At 41.2% G+C, this 20,814-nt stretch overlaps 1 protein-coding gene across 2 annotated transcripts in view; it reads left to right on the forward strand.

Annotated features, from left to right (window-relative positions):
- Positions 1–1,887: 1,887 nt before the first annotated feature.
- The window catches only part of kdm5bb (lysine demethylase 5Bb), a 65,722-nt gene continuing 46,795 nt past the window's right edge, over positions 1,888–20,814 (forward strand). The window contains exons 1-13 of one of the 2 annotated variants that reach the window (XM_084332816.1): positions 1,888–2,171; positions 3,703–3,780; positions 4,371–4,493; positions 4,597–4,767; positions 6,164–6,220; positions 9,268–9,531; positions 10,004–10,097; positions 12,808–12,935; positions 15,686–15,844; positions 16,684–16,803; positions 17,324–17,482; positions 19,479–19,660; positions 20,356–20,518. In XM_084332816.1, coding sequence (XP_084188942.1) covers positions 2,013–2,171; positions 3,703–3,780; positions 4,371–4,493; positions 4,597–4,767; positions 6,164–6,220; positions 9,268–9,531; positions 10,004–10,097; positions 12,808–12,935; positions 15,686–15,844; positions 16,684–16,803; positions 17,324–17,482; positions 19,479–19,660; positions 20,356–20,518 — 1,857 coding nt within the window. In that variant the 5' untranslated portion in view covers positions 1,888–2,012. The remainder of the gene's footprint in view (positions 2,172–3,702; positions 3,781–4,370; positions 4,494–4,596; positions 4,768–6,163; positions 6,221–9,267; positions 9,532–10,003; positions 10,098–12,807; positions 12,936–15,685; positions 15,845–16,683; positions 16,804–17,323; positions 17,483–19,478; positions 19,661–20,355; positions 20,519–20,814) is intronic. The other variant, XM_084332817.1, reaches the window with a different exon arrangement.

Here is a 20,814-nt window from a genome sequence, read left to right on the forward strand (position 1 = left end):
TTTTGAATAAAATTTGTCTTCTTGGCACAACTGTCTTTTTCTGTGTGAGACTTGTGAGAGCCCACGGACATGCACACTATTCATGAATATAAGTTATATAACCGTCTATAACAGTCTATATGAAATAATTAGGTCAAAGCAGGTTGTATTACCAGTAGCCTACTTTGGTGTGACGTGTGGAGCCAACACGATATAGGATGCGCGTGCTTTAGTAGCAGAGGCTGCAGGCTGCCCCCTTCCTATGATTTATACCTATAATACACTACCCATCATCCTCATGATAAGCCAATTAGCGACACAATTCTATTTGTTCGTAGCACGTTTATAAACGCCTGCCGCTCGCAGTGTCGCAGACGTGTATTACAAAACATTTATGAGCAAATACCCAATCAAATGCCTCATATAGTCTATTTAACCTTTACAAGTTCCGGTAGCCGTGAAGGTGTCACCTGGAAATATCCATCCGCGCAAGTGTAAACACAATGAGGAGTTACTACTTTACGGTCCGTTCAAATTAATTTACGAATAAAGCTTTACTCGGACATATTTAGAGATATTTCCACATAGATGCAATAGCAAGAAATCTACAATTATGACAGGTCTCTACATGATCATTGGGCTACATTTGTAAATGTAATTGATATATATATATATATCGTAAATTACCCAGTATGGTTGTCAATATCCCAGTGTACCCAACCCCCCCCACCCAACCTCCTCCAATGTACAGTTTCTACGTCAAATGTATATACTCCCTTTTCGTGACTCCTTCTGTATCACAAACAGTACTGTATTTGCAAATCTGGTATGTCATAAATGTATAGATGTAGCAGTACTGACTATCTGTATGTCATGTATGTCATATATGTCCTGATGAATTGAAAATGGGGGACCCTGGTGGAAACAAGACGAAAGTCTTTCTCTGGTCTGCATCCCCTTAACAATTGTGTGTATTGAGCTGTACTGTATTGTACCCATTCTGCAATCTGTTAATACAGTTTTCAATCAATCAATCAATCAGCCAATCAATGCCCATATGATACAATAAATTAACCTATAGGGTTATTTAACTATCCTTAATTAAATTCAAATAGATACTTTGGGTAAACATATGACTTTTGGTTGTTATATAGGATAACCCCATACACATAAACATGGTATAGCCAGTTAGCACACAATCATATTACATGCCCAAATGACTTTGTGTAAATAGACCAAATCAGTATCAGAAATAGTCTTAGTCTATGGCTTACTGCACAATGTACTTCTTTAATACTGTGTATCTTATATCGTGTCTATAGATAGTGTCCTTGGCAGACACATGCCTACTCCATATTTTGGTTAATTCTGAACTGCCCATATGAGGAGGGGGCTGATTATATATAGACTATCTTGTCAAATAGTGTGTCGAAATTCAAATGTGACAGTCCTGTGGCTGTGTCTTGTTCTGAGTTCGACCATCAGTAATCTTTGATTGATTGATTGAAAACGTTATTAACATATTGCAGAATGGGTGCAGTACAGCTAAGGGGATGCAGACCAGAGAAAGACTTTCGTCTTGTTTACATCAGGGTCCCCCATTTTCAATTCATCATTTTTTTTTACTGTGAGATTGTCCAGATTTCCCCAAAAAAAAAAACATTTCAGAAAGATGCATTCTGTTAGAGCTCCATCACAAATCCGGTTTACATTTAGGTCAAATAATTATTTATTCCGACGTACGTGTGTGTGTGTGTTTCATATGACATGAAATAATAATAAACAAATTTGGTGTCTCTATTTTTCGGAGCGGACGTGGCCACTGCCTTCGCTGGGCTCCGCTGTGTGGATGTGTGTGTGGAGCCGCTGCTCGTGTTGATGTCCTCCTCTCTCTCTCTCGGTGCAAGGAGGGAGAAACAAACAGGACAGACCCCCCAGGAAGACCCAGCCCCCCCCAGGGAAGATCACAGCACGGTGATACAGTCAGTGTTGACTTTAGTTGTCTTTGGGTACAACACAAGGTCGGTCAAACGATGAGCCAGCAGCAGCCGCGGCCGGACGAGTTCAAGCCTCCCCCGGAGTGCCCGGTGTTCGAACCCAGCTGGGAAGAATTTGGAGATCCTTTTGCTTTCATCAATAAGATTCGCCCGATCGCCGAAAAAACGGGCATTTGCAAAGTCCGCCCGCCTCCCGTGAGTACAGTACGATCGAGATGATTACGATGACGGCAATTACGGTGATGCTTTGAATAGTTATATGATCAACATCGAACTGCGAGACCAACAGCGAGGGATGGATCGAGCTTTACAGCGAGGGGGGATTTAAAGGGACTTTTCAACATGGCGGATATAATAAAGGCTATAGCTCCTTCTTTGTGTTGCTATCCTCGATGGCTATTTCACAGTTGACGTCGCGTCTTTAGTTGAGTTTAAAGTTTGTTGCCGATCGTCGAGATGATAACTGCGTGTCGGAGCGGCACCGCTGCTGTTGTTGTGGCTCGCAGTGTGTCAACAAAGCTGCGGCCACTTCATTGTGGCTGGCTGGTCGGCTAGCCAGCGAGCTAACGTTAGCTCCCGGCTAACAGCCAACCTGTCATCATTTAGCACACGGCGGTGACACAGTTGGCGATGCGGAAGCCATTCGACTGCACATAATATGTTTGTGATATAACCCATGGAATAAACACCGTCTTTTCTGTTCGACGAAGTGTCCATATGCAGTTATCTACACCTAAAAAAAACATTCTGGAATCATTAGATGTTGAAGAGCATCATGATGGTGGTGGTGTGCCCCTCAGCCAGTGATCATGAACTCCTGTGTGATCCATCATCTCATGGCCAAGTCGTGTCAGTTCTTTATGCATGGATACTAGGTGTTTATAATTCGTTGTTATTCGTGTGAGGTGGATTAAAAATCTGCTTCATTGCACTGTGTCAAAGAAAGTATCTCCTTGTGGGACAAGGGCTATTATTGTGTTATTATATAAACCACCATTGTTGTTACATAACAAGTCATGACTTTTGAAGTTGTGTTGAAAACGACCATCTTCCTTGGATTTTGCATGTATATCACAAATGATTACAAATGCAACTTTGACAACATCAGCAGCCAGTGTTAGTCATGGTCTTCATGTAGCAGCCTGTGTTAGGGTGTTGTCCTCCATGTTGGCTTTGTGGTAAGCTAGGCTGTTGAGTGAATGTTCCATCTGGCCATTTTGTGTATCAGTGGGGGATGTTGGCCAGTGAGTTAAAAGGATCATTTTGATCATTTCTTGTATGATTGGCTTGTTGTCATCATATTACCATGGCCATGTATAGACCTCAGATTGTTTTGAGTTGTGACTTTTAGCCGAAAGGGAATCCTGTCCTATTTTTTTTTAATAACAGTATGGACACTTTTATCCAAGATTGATTTATATCCACAATATTGCCTACACTATCTTTTATAAATGTTGTTTATTAGCTTAATTTCTCTTCTACTTGGCTTTTGGTCTCATTTGGGGGGTAGTATCCTCAGCTTGCTAGATGTGGGCCCATGCTTTGTTAACAAAAGTCTTGAAATGAAGAACCTGGCAAAGGAAATGCAAATGGTCTATTTCTGTTACCAATGCAGGAATGGAAGTCATAAAGGCTGATAAACTACTGTAAACCCGCGGATACTGTTGGGATGACCTTCACAAGCCATGATGTAGCCTTTATACGTGTTATTTTTGTTTCTCTGTAGGGATGGCAGCCCCCATTTGCATGTGATGTTGACAAGCTTCACTTTGTTCCTCGGATCCAGAGGCTCAATGAACTGGAGGTAAGTTCAGTAAAAAAAAAAAAAAAAATTGTATCTTTGTTTTGATATGATAATAATTTACAACCTTATTCGTGTCCGTGTTATAGCGCTATAAAATTATAGAAAATGTATATTGTCATGTTGACACAAGGTGAGCATAATCGCCATGTAGGCTATTTGATTAGGCCTCTGGAACAAGGAAGAGACAGCTTGTACTGATATGGCTATTTTACAGTTATTTTTACAATGCAAAAAATTACAAGGCTAATGTTTCACAACATGTAACCTAAAATAAATCAGGGGTATGTATTTTGAATATGTTGTCGATACACTGGTAGTTCGTTCACTATGGTTGCTAATTTGATATTTATTTGGCGAAAAGTGTGGAATTTATATAGTTTTGATTGGTTATTGTTTTGGAAAAGCCCTTACCCCCACCCTCCCCCTCCCTTCAGAAAACGTAGCCTCTTTAGTGAAGAATTTGTGTGCTTTTGGTGCATCAAGTCGCTGATCAAGCAACTGTGTAACTTGAAGAAATCGAATTTCTTCAATTTAATCTTTGTGGTGACTGTTGTCATTATATATAAGTGTGTACGCGTTTCTTTTTCCAGGCACAGACCAGAGTTAAGCTTAACTTCTTGGACCAGATTGCCAAATTTTGGGATTTGCAAGGGTGTGCTCTTAAGATTCCCCAAGTGGAGCGGAAGATTCTGGACCTGTATCAACTAAATAAGGTGGATATCTCATAGAATTGAACACATAAGAAATGAATTTGATAGGAAAAATATAGAACATCATACCCCATTAATCTAACTTCAAGCCAAACCTGTGTTTCAGTTGGTAGCAGATGAAGGCGGATTTGATCCTGTCTGTCGGGACCGGCGATGGACCAAGATTGCGCTGCAAATGGGCTTTTTGCCTGGCAAAGCCATCGGCTCACACCTGCGGGCACACTACGAGAAAATACTCTACCCCTACAACCTCTTTCAGAGCGGAGCAAATCTCCTGGTGAGTTGGGAGTGTGTCAGTGCCTCAGTTAACCTGCCTGGTGCCTGTCAACGCATATCCCAAGTGAATACAAAATAGCTCATCTGTGCTTAAAAAGCCCAATTAGTGATCCAAACGTAAACAAATGGTGGCAAATCCACAACCAAAAGAAGAAAAAAATAAACATATTATCTATAGATTGGAATGGAGACCTATTTCCATTCTCTAGTTGACTTAGCCCTTGATACGAGGACTAACAGTAAACAACAGATACTGTAAATATGATTTTTGAACTGTATTCATTCTATTTTGTGGCTGTTGTTGGCTTACGTTGGTGTTGTTTGTCGTTTGTCGTTTGTAAGCAATGGAGTAAGACTCCATCTACAGATCAAGCTCTTCAATAATGTATGTGAATATACCCCACATTGATATGAGTGAAGAAGCAAAACACAGATCGGGGCATAAACAGTACATAGCCATACAGCTGCTACATCCTATAGTCACTATTACAAATTTGATTCAAAAGCTTGACTTTTTAATGTAATTATTATGCAAGCGTTTGGCTGGCCATGGATAGTGCCATGGCAGAGGGATGCATTAAAAAAAATGTAAATGTAATGCATTATGCGGATACGGGTTATAATGAATGCGCATTGAACTGGCATAAGCAGAAAAGTATCTACGTTAGTACCGGTATGTGTGTATCCTATGGAGTCAATTAATCGGTTGCCGTGATAACTTTGCTTTGTTTGGAAACACACAGGCCTAGTTAAATCATTTGATTAAAATGTTGATTACAATCGCCTGTTCGAATCCAGCTCACAGCTCCGGGGTTGTCAGCAGCTTGGCTGGCCGTTCACACTAATACAATTGGCAGTATTAGAGGGTGGGAGAAGCTGGCGGGGTGGGTCCGGGTCGTTGTAAACAGCGACTCCTACAGTTCGGTCGGGGCGCCTGCTAAGCGCGGATAGGATCTAAGTGGGATAGTGTGATTCTTCCACACGCTACGCCCTCTCAGTGAGAATCCGCGCTGCCAGGTGAAAAGAAGCGGTTGATTTGCTGGACGTGTGTCGGAGGAAGCACGTGGTAGCCTCCACTCTCCCAGACCGACTGTGGGGGGTAAGTGCGCAGCGACCAGGAAGGGGATTGGGAATTGGCATAACGACTAACATTGGGATGAGAGAAAAATCGGAGGAAAAAGGAGGGGGGAAAAGATCAATAATAAAAAAAAAATAAAAATTTGATTACAAGCTTTTATCATCGGGTGTCTAGTCGAGATTCAGCAGCAGTTTGCACTTTCAATATCTTGCAAGAGAGCTTCCCATTGGAGGAACGGATTGGAACTGTCACTGTGTGACCCCTGACAAGAGGTCACTCTAAATTGTTGTATAACTACCCAAGCTCTCTCTTGCCTCAGGCACCAGAGCTAGCTTCCAAACTGATGCGTTTGGAGGCAGATCCTGATCATGAAAAGGTACAGTATGTTTGTGTCATGGTTAAGGAGCCTCTGTAGGTCTGATTACAAACCGATTGCATGTTGGAATTAGGGCTGGGCAATATATTGTCAGGTAACGGTAATAGCAATATTTGTTGAAACATTATATTGGCATTACTAATAGGCTACATTTTAAATGTAGCATTGCCCTAAGCACACTCTGATATTAGATCTCAGACTAAAATACATTGCCATTTCCCTGTGGCCACCTGGCATCACAACATAAGGATTGCAACAAATTCCTTATGAATTCTATCCAGATCTAACCTACATGTATGTAAATAATATGTATCCAAAGCACAGATGTGCTAGAAGACAATAGCTTTTTAACAGAGTGGTAATATTGATCTGTTCAGATATTGCAATATACTTTTCTGTCACAAATTGCACAGCCCTTTGGACAGTTTCAGAACAAACACAGAAATTAGACACATTTCAAGGCAACCCCCCCCCCCCCCCCCTTCTACTCAACAGACTGATTCTTTATCTGTACATTGCGGCCACTGTCTGTATCTGCCTGGCTTTCTTTTGTTGTTGGGCATGTTCCTTTTGGCTTCTGTGCTCCCCCCTGGGGAGACATAATAACTAACCACTTCAATACTTACAATTCTTTATTGTTTATTGTTTAAAAGGATCCCCATTAGCTGCCACCTAAGTGGCGAGCTAGTCTTCCTGGGCTCCACACAGAAAGACAACAGAAAACACAAAACATAACAATACATGAGATACATATGACAATCACAATTCACAATTCATTAACAATGATAATCTAAAAACAGTAAAACATTGTAGACATCTTTATAAACATCAGAATATTTTCAGAAAAGGTTATTACATTCATGGGTAGACAATCATGAATATTTTCAGAAAAGGTTATTACATTCATGAGTAAATATTTCATTATTACATTCCTACAGTAGGTATTTCCACTCCCAAACGTGAACAGTATTTTCTCACATATTTAAGTAGTGTATTCTTAGGTGGTACTTGAAAGACACTTTGGATTCAATTTTCTTATGTTCAGTGGGCAGTTATTCCAATGATTGATGGCAGGATAAACAACCGTCCCCTTTAAAGCATTTGATTTTGGTCATGGTAATCATAATTATTTAAATATTACTCTTGATAAGCTAGATGAATGTCAAACATTGTATGGTAGAAAATATCATGAAATATATTTAAATAACTACATACCACTCAGTCCTATGCACATGAAGCAGCGTAGTCGCTATTATCTTGACCAATCATTGTCACAAATTGATATCTTATTACGTCATTGATATCTTATATTACGTCAATCCAGGTTCTGATTTAAACATATCTCATTATTGTTGGCTGAAAGACTTAAGCAATAATTACTTAAAGGATATGTCGATCACTAAAATGTAGGCTGCTGTATGCTTATATACATTGCAATCCATCTTCTGTCAGTGTAGCCTGATTCCAGGCTATATCTCGTGTCTGATGATTTGTTCTCACCCAAAGCAGCCAAGTCTAGCAGCGTGGCTTTTTACAATGAACCCTTTCACTACCACACTACAGAAGGTTAACCTTCTGTCGTGTGGTAGTGAAAGGGTTAACCTGCTGTATTGTCACAGTGAAAGGGTTAACCCTTTGGTAGTGTGGTAGTGAAAGGGTTAATTTACAAAGTAGCCACGAGGTACAACACGAGGTACTGCAGCCGCTCCTCTACATTGGAAATTAATTGAATGCAGCCGCACTCCTAGACTTGGCTGGAGGCGGTCGGAACGGCCCTTTAAGAGTTCTTCACCTTCCTCCGCAGCTAACATATTCATGTAATTTATATAATACAGTAGAGCTCCGTTTAGTCTCACCTGAATACCAGAGGGACAGGATTCTAGTGTGATGATGATGTCACCAAGAGACCAATCCTGGTGTTGCTCTATCTATGGAGAGTGAATAGTGGAACAGCTCCCTAAGACATTAGTGGTTCTACTGGGATATGAGTAAATGTTCTGATTCAGACCTGTAAGCCCTACATCAGGGGTTCTCAAACTTTTTTATACCGCAACCCCATTTTATTTAGGATTTTCTTTGGGGACCCCACACTTAATGTATCCCGTAATTTCAACGTGGAATTAAGGAATATCAAAATAAAAGCATACGTTGTTGAACTTGATCATGCATATTTATTTTCGAAAATTGTATTACAGCACTGTTATCCATACAGATTTATAAAACGAGGCATATTTAGCCAGAATATGTTGCCAGAACATAAAAAAAAGAAAAGAAAAGAAAAGAAAAAAGATTTTTTTTGTATTTTTTATTTTTATTTTTTACTTGCCAATGTGCGTCCTACTGTCACCTACTTGCGACCCCAATTTGGGTCGTGACCCGTAGTTTAAGAACCACTGCCCTACAACATACTCATTTGGATGTAATAACACAAACAGAATTTCTTTAGAGCCCACAATTCGGCCACAAATTCATTGTCAATGGACCGACTCAAGTCTGGATGCTCTAATTTTAGAATTCTAAATTTAGAATTTAGAATTTTAGACATTAACTCGACTGTCCCAAGATGATTGGAATAGCACAATGTATATTCTGTTTTTAGGGTGGGTTATTCCCCTGTAAGTATACTGTACACACATTTCTGGTTAACCCTTTCACTACCACACTACCAAAGGGTTAACCTTTTCACTGCGACAATACAGAAGGTTAACCCTTTCACTGCCACATGACAAAGGGTTAACTCTTTCACTACCACACTACAGAAGGTCAACCTTTCACTACCACACTACAGAAGGTCAACCTTTCACTACCACACTACAGACGATTGGGTGTGAAAGGGTAACCTTCTGTAGTGCGGTTGTGAAAGGGTTAACCCTTTGTCGTGTGGTAGTGAAAGGTTAACCTTCTGTAGTGTGGTAGTGAAAGGTTAACCTTCTGTAGTGTGGTAGTGAAAGGGTTAACCCTTTGTCGTGTGGTAGTGAAAGGTTAACCTTCTGTAGTGTGGTAGTGAAAGGGTTAAGCTGTAACGACTGCGGCTGTTGTTCTTCCAGTGTGTCCAGAAGCCAACCCTGCCCGTGGACAGTAGTGACACCAAGGAGAACAAGCCCCACGACCTGGTCCAGAGTCAGCTAGCCCAGCCGCCGGAGACCTGCCCCAAGGAGAACAAGCCCCACGACCTGGTCCAGAGTCAGCTAGCCCAGCCGCCAGAGACCTGCCCCAAGGAGTACAAGCCCCACGACCTGGTCCAGAGGCAGCTAGCCCAGACGCCAGAGACCTGCCCCAATGCCCGGCGAGCCAAGCGCATGAAGCCTGAGGTACACACACTCAGCAGAACCTCAAACACTCAGTATATAGTGAACAATTCAGACATACATTTTTTTAACTACAATCATCAGCTTCTGTAACTAAGCTATGTAAAAAAGCTAGAACTTGTTCATTCATAGCGTATTATCGGTCGATTGTGATAACGTATAAAATGCATGTTGTCTATTCTGATGATTATTGTCTATTTTATGTCTGCACTTTATGCATTGCTTTTATTTAGTCATTTCTCTGCTCATTTAATTTTTATATTTATGCAAATTATATGCTCATTTTATGCCTATGTCTAAATGATGTCCGTTATGTCTACATTACTGCTACGGGCTTTGGGCTGCAATTCTTGTATGAAAGGTGCTATAGAAATAAAGGAGGATGCTGTATATATGAACCCACATACTTGTGATTTTAATAACTAATTTAATACTGGAATGTAGGGAAATGAATTGATGCATCTTGTTGTTCTAGTCCGTCTGTGTGAAGACTGAACCAGACGAGCCTTGTGACAACAGGCCCAACCTAAGGAGGAGAATGGGCTCTTTTGTTGCTAAGCCAGAACCAGGTGAGGCTCCCGACACGTTACACAACTTGCCCTATATTGAGTGAATTGAACAATGCGTACAAGAATAGGGACGCGACAGCATCCCAGCTTGCTAGCAGGTATCTGGGCCGCAGATGATGTCACTCAATGTCCCTACGCACTTATGGGCTTTTGGTATATGTTTTTCCCCAAAACATTTGTTTGGATCTGGCAGTCGTGTGGTTTGGCATGTGTGTTGGAAGGCCGCCTGGCTTCCTTACTCAAATACACTTCCCCATTGTCTACCTTTACCATCCCCCCTTGTCTATGAATGAATGAATGATCATTACATTTATATAGCGCTTTTCTAGACACTCTCAAAGCACTCCCCACAACGTAGGGTGGAAATTGCCTCCTTCACCACCACTGGTAGCACCCAACCTTGGGCTATGCAGGCTCAATGGCTGCCATACCAGGCACACATCACACTACACAATGGCTGAACGGCTCAGGAGACAGGGATTGATATCAGCCAATTAAGGGGCAGGGATGATTAGGTGGTCTACCCCCTACTCCCCCTTCCTAGCTCACCTTGACGTCCTGTCACCCCTCCTCCCCTCTTCCCATCTTCAACCCTTTCCAAAAAATACTCATAGTATAGATTCAGATTCAAATTCCTTATTGTCTATATTTATTGTAACGTATAATATAACAGACGTACAGACCCTCATCTGCACCTTTTTTTTTACACTTGTTTGTTTTTTCTCATATTTTTATATTCAGATCTAATTTCATTGCCTCTATTTATGTCTCTTTAGTATCACCCTGCCCATACCTGTATCTCCCCTCCCCCATCCCCCATGCTGCTCTGACGCCAGAATTTTCCCATGGGATCAATAAAGGAATATCTTATCTTATGATATTTGCTCAAACTCACCACATATTATATATACGGTAGTCTGGTAAGAAATACGAATAAGAAAACTCACCACAAAAATCCACTTTCATAGCTTCATCTGTAGTTAAACACCTCTGTTATCATCTTCTTCTGATGGAGTTTCATCAAACGTGCTTCCATGGAAACAGCCGTCTGATTCTCCACAGCAGCTTTATGAATCAGAAGTAGAACGCTAGCAGAAGGACACGGACGTAAGCGCTTTGACCACAGATGGAGCTATTTTCACGTTTATTACCAGACTATATAATAATTAAAACAATCAAGTAGTTGTGTTTGGTGTGTGAGTGCATGTTGGGAGTTTGAGCAAATATGAGTAAAACTCGTCAGTCGTCACTGTATGACATTATCTGCAACCAGATATACGCCAGATATACACCAGCAAGCTGTTGTGGTTAGACGTCTCCCACACATGGACAATGCAACAGTTACTTTCATGTTTTTAAAGGTGCATGATGCAGTTTGAGGTGAGACATTTGGTTACCGGTGCAGAGCCAGAGATTATGCTATCTTATGACATCGCAAATCAAAACAAAATGACTTTGAGGCACAGCGAGGGAGTGGCCGCACAGATCCATCGTAGGACGGAGACGGAACAGACAGAATATATTGCTGTCCGTTGGTTTGTTTTAAATTATATCCCTCCTAGTTACCGGTACACTTACACACAGTCCTCATATCCCTCCTAGTTACACATACACACAGTCCTCATATCCCTCCTAGTTACACGTACACACAGTCCTCATATCCCTCCTAGTTACACAGTCCTCATATGCCTCCTAGTTACACATACACACTGTCCTCATATCCCTCCTAGTTACACATACACACTGTCCTCATATCCCTCCTAGTTACACATACACACAGTCCTCATATCCCTCCTAGTTACACATACACACTGTCCTCATATCCCTCCTAGTTACACATACACACTGTCCTCATATCCCTCCTAGTTACACATACACACTGTCCTCATATCCCTCCTAGTTACACATACACACAGTCCTCATATCTCTCCTAGTTACACATACACACTGTCCTCATATCTCTCCTAGTTACACATACACACTGTCCTCATATCTCTCCTAGTTACACATACACACAGTCCTCATATCTCTCCTAGTTACACATACACACTGTCCTCATATCCCTCCTAGTTACACGTACACACTGTCCTCATATCCCTCCTAGTTACACATACACACTGTCCTCATATCTCTCCTAGTTACACATACACACAGTCCTCATATCCCTCCTAGTTACACATACACACTGTCCTCATATCCCTCCTAGTTACACATACACACAGTCCTCATATCTCTCCTAGTTACACATACACACAGTCCTCATATCCCTCCTAGTTACACATACACACTGTTCCCCACACATGCATTTCATCAGAGATGTCAGAGCGAGTCGCCCGCAGTGCAGCAGTTCTGTGCCTTGCTCAAGGACACCTAGGCAGAGATGGTGGATGTAATGCCAGCCACCCTTCGGTCACCAGCTCAGAGCTGGAATACACCCTCATGTCAATGGCAGGGATTGAACCGGCAACCTTTTCGTTACTGGCTGGCTTTTACCTCTAGGCCACCCTGCCCCAACAAAATTGTAGGCTCTGCCATTGTAAACAACGACAACAACAACAACAACAACAACAACAGTGAAACAGTAACCTTTCAGGTAGATAGCATCAGTGTTCCATTGTCCCAGTTTTTCTCTGAGGCAATTTCTTTCTCAGAGTTTTTTTTTTTTAAATATCCGGTCTTTGTAATAGTGGTTGTTGCTGTCGTCTTGCAGAAAAAGAGATTCCCATCCCTGTGAAACCAGAGCCTGTGGAGAATAAAGAGCCAGTGACTCAACCTGATAAAAACAAGTCACGATATAAGAAGAGCATCCCTCCCCCTCCCCCCGTTCCTGTGAGCCCGGTAAGTGACGACGTCTTTGATCCACTCTTTGGATGGGAGATTTCATTTCAAACCTTTATTTGAACTCGAAAGGCAACTGAGGTTTCCCTCATTTACAGTCACATCGAGTGTATATACACAAATATGCTAAAAAAAAACGGCATATACAATCACACGGCATATAAAATCATAGCAATAAGACAACAAATTGGTTGGAGATCAAGGTTTTAAACTCTGCAACAGAGGGGAGAATCTCAAGCTTTAAGGGCTGTTGGAGTTCATTCCATGAGCTAGAGGGGCATCATAGTGAAATGCAGATTCAAAACTTGGGGGACCTTAACTAATTCAGGGCCAACCACGAGATTAGTCGGGTTAACTCGCCATGCGTTGCGTGCCAAGACCAGAGAAAACTCGGGTTTTAATCTTTATTTCTTTTATTAGCGATATCCATTCATTTTTCATCCATCCAGCCTGACGTTATCATTGGGAATGGGTCTGAGCTCGAAAAGGGCAAATGCCGCCGCCTATCGTCTACCAGATGGTATTGCACATAATTGGATTGGATTGGATGGGACTGTGCATCAGAAAAGCAAAACTCCGGTCCGGGGTTTCCCTTCTCGGGCAAGCAGTATCGTGTTATCACATTCACTGGCGAGGCTGGGAGAAGGGTCGATTATGTGTTTTGGACTATAACGTTGGATCAATAAACACGATCAATATTTGGAATGGCGATCAGGAATTGGATTAATCTTTTTGCAGAACATCTGATGCGAGGTAAAGACTCTATTTGACCAGTATTGGGTTAATCAGATGTTTTTTTCTCCGCCATCGGAGCGTGTGTGTGTGTGCGTAACGTTAGCGCTGACCAAGTCATGGATAATCGATTTTTCAGCCCGCTTCTCTAGTGTGCATAAGGACACATATACTATCGATAATCTAGCGTTTATTTGAAAACTATTCATAAACCAGCCGAAAAATTACAACGTGTTTTGTGTATTCCACTAAAGAGCTATTATCGCGGATTTCTCTGGAATTACTAGAAATCTCTAAAACTATACTCGTATTCAAAACGGTATAAAACGGAAATGTACCAATGAAAAAACAATCCGTTTCATACATGTTGACCGCAAGCAAGTCATTGATAAGCGACGGGTGTATTAGACCCATAGCCATAATTTAAGATATAGTTTAAGCGTTCGCAAATTTCCCCGTCCTCCCATTGACTAAAGCACTGGCACGGAACGGCCTAATTTGGTCATATGGGCGTGGCACTGAATGTGTTAAGGACCAGCTAGTCACTAGAACGGATTCCATACTTTCCAAATATCGTATGATATCAAATGTCTCGTTTGGACAGCTATTGACGAGTCCAATTTGTTGCACCATTCTGAAGTCTTAAAGACCGACAACCCTGCTTAAAAAGTAGCCTTTTTCTGGATAACATCTTAATTATCAACCAAGATTTGAGCATTACTAGGAGGAGTCAATAACTGCAATAAAGCAAATGTTTTATGGCATATCCCGCTGAGATACAGTGCTGTCTGGGTGTGTTACCCTTGGCCGAAGGCCTGGGGGCGCGGCCCAAGTTGATCGACCTACATGTCAGCTCGAACCCTTTGACGTTTGGCAGATAGGATCTGCGCCCCTTATCACGCACTCATAGCAATGTGGAGTTCCCTTCATAGTTGCACGTTCGTCACAGTGAACAGAAACCATATTGTTGTCACCATGGAAGAAGACAATTGGCTATTTCTGACCAGAGTTCACTCTCTAAATCTTATTTGTCAAAGATCTATTCATATGGAGGTCCCTCATCTCATAATCAAATTTGTATTTATTCGGGGTCACATGACGAAGTTGGTTAAGTATGGATTTAGGCTACTGAGTTTGGCAGGCAGAAATAAGGTAGGAAATGGAACATAATAATGACAGCTCACTTGCTAAAAGGTCGACACCTTGAAGGAGTCAAGTGATCTTTATCATAATTGACATGATTTTAATGAAACATTTACCATTTTAGTTCCCTTTTCAAAGTCTAAGCTAAATTTGAATCGCTTACATTCATCTATGCTAGTGTGATAATTCTGGCAACACCTCTCGTATCGCTGTACATATTAATACTACAACTCTGTACATACATCTGATTAGCACTATTACTCAGTACTGTAGTACTAATTTATACATTCTATACCCAGTTTAATCACCTGTAAATTGTGTTTTACTATTGCACTTCACTGTTACATTTGCACTCTGGTGGGACGCCAAACCTCTTTTCATTGTACTGTACTTGTGCTGCTTTTTCCTCCTATTCAGGTTTAATTTTTTATATATATATATTACTATTGCACTTTATTTGTACTCTTGGTCGGATCTAATTTAATCCAAATGTGTCTGTTCATGCGTATCTCTCTAGACCAGGGGTTCTCAAACTTTTTTATACCACAACCCCATTTTATTTAGGATTTCTTTTGGCGACCCCACACTTAATGTTAATTGCGTAATTTCAATGTGGAATTAAGGAATATCAAAATAAAAGCACACGTTGTAGAAAATGTAATTACAGCACTATGTTATCAATACACATTTATAAAACGAGGCATATTTAGCCAAAATATATATACTTTTATCTTTTTTTGCCAATGTGCACCTACCCGACCCCACTTTGGGTCGCGACCCGTAGTTTGAGAACTGCTGCTCTAGATGTCCTTGATTTTGTGTGCATGTGTTGTTTCTGGAAGGCCTGCATTAAACGCCACTCCCCTGCTCCCCAGGTGGACCTGGTGGTGTGTCTGGTCTGTGCCAGCGGGGCCGACGAGGACCGTCTGTTGCTGTGCGACGGCTGTGACGACAGCTACCACACCTTCTGCCTCATCCCGCCGCTCCACGACGTGCCCAAGGGAGACTGGAGGTGCCCCAAGTGTCTGGCTCAGGTGCGGAAGGATGATGACACCTTTGTGTCACACTTTCTCTCTCTTCATAAATAATCCAGCCGCCCCCCTCCCCGCGGCTCGACGGATCAAAACAAGAAGACGAGCTCCACTGCTGTCTAGTTCACACAGAACACGTTTACATGCATGAAGACGACATGTGGAAATGGCATAATATGCGTGCTTATCGATCGGAATCGGAAACGTCTTTATTGCCAAGTAGTTTACACATACAAGGAATGTGATTTGGTCGTTTTTTGGTGCGACATTAACTGATAGACAATTGCGGTAGAATAAAGTAGATGGTAGAATAAGATAAAAATGGAATATAAACTAAATTAAAATAGAAGCACAATAGAATATATTGTGAATATATATATATTATAATTATAAAATAAAATGGACCAGGGTAATTGTGCACGATGTGGTCAAGTGTACGTTAATTCGAATAAAAATAACAATACAGTGGGATGGAATATTTAGCAGGGCTGTGCAATTGAGCAGTAATGTGCAAAAAGTGTGAATACGTTATTGAAAGCCTACAAATGTCATTGATATTTACATTTAGTAATTTTAGCAGACACTTTTATCCAACGCGACTACATCTCTTTGGCGTTGTTCGTCAAATAGTGTCGATCTTGAGTGTTTATTTTATTTTATTTATTCGTCTTTTTGTTGGGGACAATGCAAAAAAAAACATTGTAGCAGGCTACAATAACTTATTCTTTTAATTTCAGATATTCTTTGAAGAGGTGTGTTTTTAGTCAACAGTGGAAAATATTTAACATATTTCCTATTTCCTAACACGTTACCCTTTTTTCTTTCTTGTTTATCTTGAGCAGGAGTGCTGCAAACCGCATGAGGCGTTTGGCTTCGAGCAGGCATACAGAGACTATTCTTTGCGTGCATTTGGGCAAATGGCTGACGCATTCAAATCTGATTACTTCAACATGCCAGTTCATGTAAGTAGAAGAGGGCGACCAGACTCAAGCATTTCTTCTCTTTCAGTTTCCCTGTTATATTTTGGATTCAAAAATGTTTTATTTTTATTTTCTTTCAAATGTTTTACAGAAAAAATGTGCCGGAAAGTTTGGTTTCTTACATATCTCGATGTGATTTATCAAGAAATATCTACAGCAAGAATTCTGGGTCTCAATGAATCCAAAATGACAATGTGGTTAGAAGTGGTGGAGAGAATAAAAGCTAGCTTATAATGGTAGTGTCTGGTTAGGAGCGAGGGATAATGGAGGTACTATCCAAAGAGGGGTCCGGGAGGGGGGGGGGGTTCGAGCTGGAGCATATGTGTGTAGGTTTTTAGATAACAGGTATTAGGGGTATATCCTGTATAAGACATTGGTATAAATGGTAATTTCGTTGGATATATACACTGTGTATTAATGCTTGTGTATCTTATCGTGTGTTGTCATGTTTGTTTATATGTGTGTTTAAAAAATAATAATAAAAAAAAAAAATGTTTTACAGATGGTACCCACAGAGCTGGTGGAGAAAGAGTTCTGGCGCTTGGTGGGAGCCATAGAGGAAGATGTTACTGTAGAATACGGAGCAGATATCGCCTCAAAGGAGTTTGGGAGTGGATTCCCCATAAGGAATGGGAGATACAAGGTTTCCCCCGCAGACGAGGTAAAGCCGTACAACAAAGTATATATGGCAGGGCTGTACACTGCGACGAGATGATCGCAAATTGCCCCCTAATTTGGTCCGTGCGAGTTTAAAATAATATCTGGGGGCAAGCTTGCGAGTACTGATTTCAACCCTTCATTCGCATTTCACTCCTAAATTAATCCATACAAATTGGATACAAAAGGCATGTAGATTTATAATATTTTTACTTAAAACTATGCTACTTTTGCGTATACAGTCATTATATTCCAAATAAAATAACTCCAGAGTCAAGACTCCGTGCTGCTCCCAACGAATCCCAATAGTATGCAACTGCAGAGCCGCAGAGCAGGGGCGATTTCAGGTCCGGTCACAGGCCCGCTCAACAGCGCCCCCCACCCAACGGCTGAATTGGAGTATTGCACTGTGCAGGTACAGCTGTCCATCTCTGCGGCTCTGCAGCTGCATGCTTCTCGCAAAATCCAGCATTCAGCTCCCGCTGCCCAGCCGTCGTTATCAGAACACTACACACATATCATAATGTTCACGGCAAACTGTAGTTGATCACCAGGTATGTTTTATTAACGTAGAATAATTCATATAAGAAAAACGATAGGGAAATCTCTTCCCTTTCTCCACTGGTTAAAAATGCCAGGAACTGAAATTGAAACTTGCTGTGCTCCGCGGTTATATGTGTTTATTATGAAATGACAATTGCGTGTTGACACGCCCACTGCGCGAAGCCTCCTAAATAACCTTTTCCAGTTTGCACATATCTATTATCTATGACTAATTCTATCTATTTTTAGGGGCAAATGCGAGTGAAATAGTCGCTGTGGTTACATGACGTCATTGCTATTTTAGAGCTGTTCTACCGGTTACAAGGTATAGTCAAAAGTGGATAGAAAACACAGTACTGTGTAAAAGTCTTAGGCACCCAAGAGTTTTTATATAAATTGTCTTAGATGTAAATTATTTTTTTATTAGTGTGTCAGTAGACTACTCTTAGTACATTTTCATTAAATTATTTGTTAAAAGCATCTTCATGGTTTAATAATGCAAACATATGTTGCAGGGACTTATTATAATCATCATTTAGAGGAAATGTCAAAATATCGCGATATCATTTAGAGGCCATATCGCCCAGCCCTACTATAATGGTAAAATAGTTATTTAAAAATGTGCCCCTAAAAAATATTCTTTGCCCCTAAATTTCTCATTTAGGGGTGCCCCTAGTGAAAAAGCTTAGCGTACAGCCCTGTATGGAATACTGTATCGAGAATCTTTCTGTAGATATTGAAAAAAGGAAAAATAATGAAAATATAACTAATATACATACATATCTATATCTGTACATCCTACTCTTCACTAGTTACGCTGCTGGCCATTATGACTACTACCATACTGTCTTTACACCTGTATCACTGTACATATTATACTACAACTCTATACATCTGATTAGCACTACACTCAGTAGTACTAATTAGTTTGTGTACCCAGTTTAATCCCCTGTACATTGTATATTGCTGTTGAACTTTACTGATACATTTGCACTCTGGTTGGATGCCAAACTTATTTTTGTTGTACTGTCTGCACTTGTGCTATATTCGATACAATACATTTTAATTTCATCTTTTGAATTTCAGTTTGGCCTTTAGCTTTCACGGCGTGAAATTAAATGATTAAACTTTTTTCCACAACAAATCTTCGGTTCTTATTTATAAATAAATAGCAAATCTATACATATCGTACAGTATTATCGATCCAATTGTATCCAAAATCATTGTTTAAAAAAATTTCAGTGCCGGAAATAGAACTGATATATATCACACAATATATGTTATTGATCCAATCATCTCTCTCTCTCTCTCTCTCTCTCTCTCTCTCTCTCTCTCTCTCTCTCTCTCTCTCTCTCTCTCTCTCTCTCTCTCTCTCTCTCTCTCTCTCTCTCTCTCTCTCTCTCTCTCTCTCTCTCTCTCTCTCTCTCTCTCTCTCTCTCTCTCTCTCACTCTCTCAGAAGTACCTCCAGTGTGGGTGGAACCTCAACAACATGGCCATGATGGACCCCTCTGTTCTGACCCACGTGACCGCGGACATCTGTGGCATGACGCTGCCCTGGCTCTACGTGGGCATGTGTTTCTCCTCCTTCTGCTGGCACATCGAGGACCACTGGAGCTACTCCATCAACTACCTGCACTGGTATGTGTTGCTACACCATATTGAGAGTGTAAAGGGAAAGTAATGATTGTGAAACAAACCCCCCTCAGTCCTTATTGCCTATATTTATTGTAGCATATAATATGGGGGGGGGGGGGCGACAGTGGATCAGTGGAGGTAGAGCGGTCGCCTGGTTAACCATCTGTAGTGTGGTAGTGAAAGGTTAACCTTCTGTAGTGTGGTAGTGAAAGGTTAACCTTCTGTAGTGTGGTAGTGAAAGGTTAACCATATGTAGTGTGGTAGTGAAAGGTTAACCATCTGTAGTGTGGTAGTGAAAGGTTAACCTTATGTAGTGTGGTAGTGAAAGGTTAACCTTCTGTAGTGTGGTAGTGAAAGGTTAACCTTCTGTAGTGTGGTAGTGAAAGGTTAACCTTCTGTAGTGTGGTAGTGAAAGGTTAACCTTCTGTAGTGTGGTAGTGAAAGGTTAACCTTCTGTAGTGTGGTAGTGAAAGGTTAACCTTCTGTAGTGTGGTAGTGAAAGGTTAACCTTCTGTAGTGTGGTAGTGAAAGGTTAACCTTCTGTAGTGTGGTAGTGAAAGGGTTATAACTAAAACGATGTGTTTGTGTGTGTGTGTGTGTGTGTGTGTGTGCGGCTAGACCTCTCTTTATCCATATCTGTGCCTGTTTGAACCGAGTTCACCTAAATGTACCTTGTCTTTCTTTTGATGTTGCAAAAGGGGGGAACCTAAAACGTGGTACGGAGCACCTGGATCTGCTGCAGAGCAGCTGGAGGAGGTGATGAGGAAACTGGCCCCGGAGCTGTTTGAGTCCCAGCCTGACCTCCTGCACCAGCTGGTCACCATCATGAACCCCAACACACTCATGGCCTACGGAGTCCCAGTGAGTATTTCTTTAGCCACTAACCTTCGTACTTCGTCTTTTACTAGTATGCGCTTTGCTACTACCGTACTTTTCGGACTATAAGCCGCGGCTTTTTCCCCCATTTTTCGACCCTGCGGCTTATATAACGGTGCGGCTTATATGTGACTCGACGTGACCAAACCCGAAAATGTAAAAATCAAAATATAGCTTTTTTGACTGCATTGAAATGTTATTTATCTGTTCCCTTATTTGCTAAACTTAATACAACTTGTAAATGAGTTAATTCTTGTTATTTGTCCGACAGTATTGCGTCC

This window comes from Notolepis coatsorum (genome assembly GCF_963971535.1).
Source record: "Notolepis coatsorum genome assembly, chromosome: 17".
NCBI classification, from domain to species: domain Eukaryota; kingdom Metazoa; phylum Chordata; class Actinopteri; order Aulopiformes; family Paralepididae; genus Notolepis; species Notolepis coatsorum.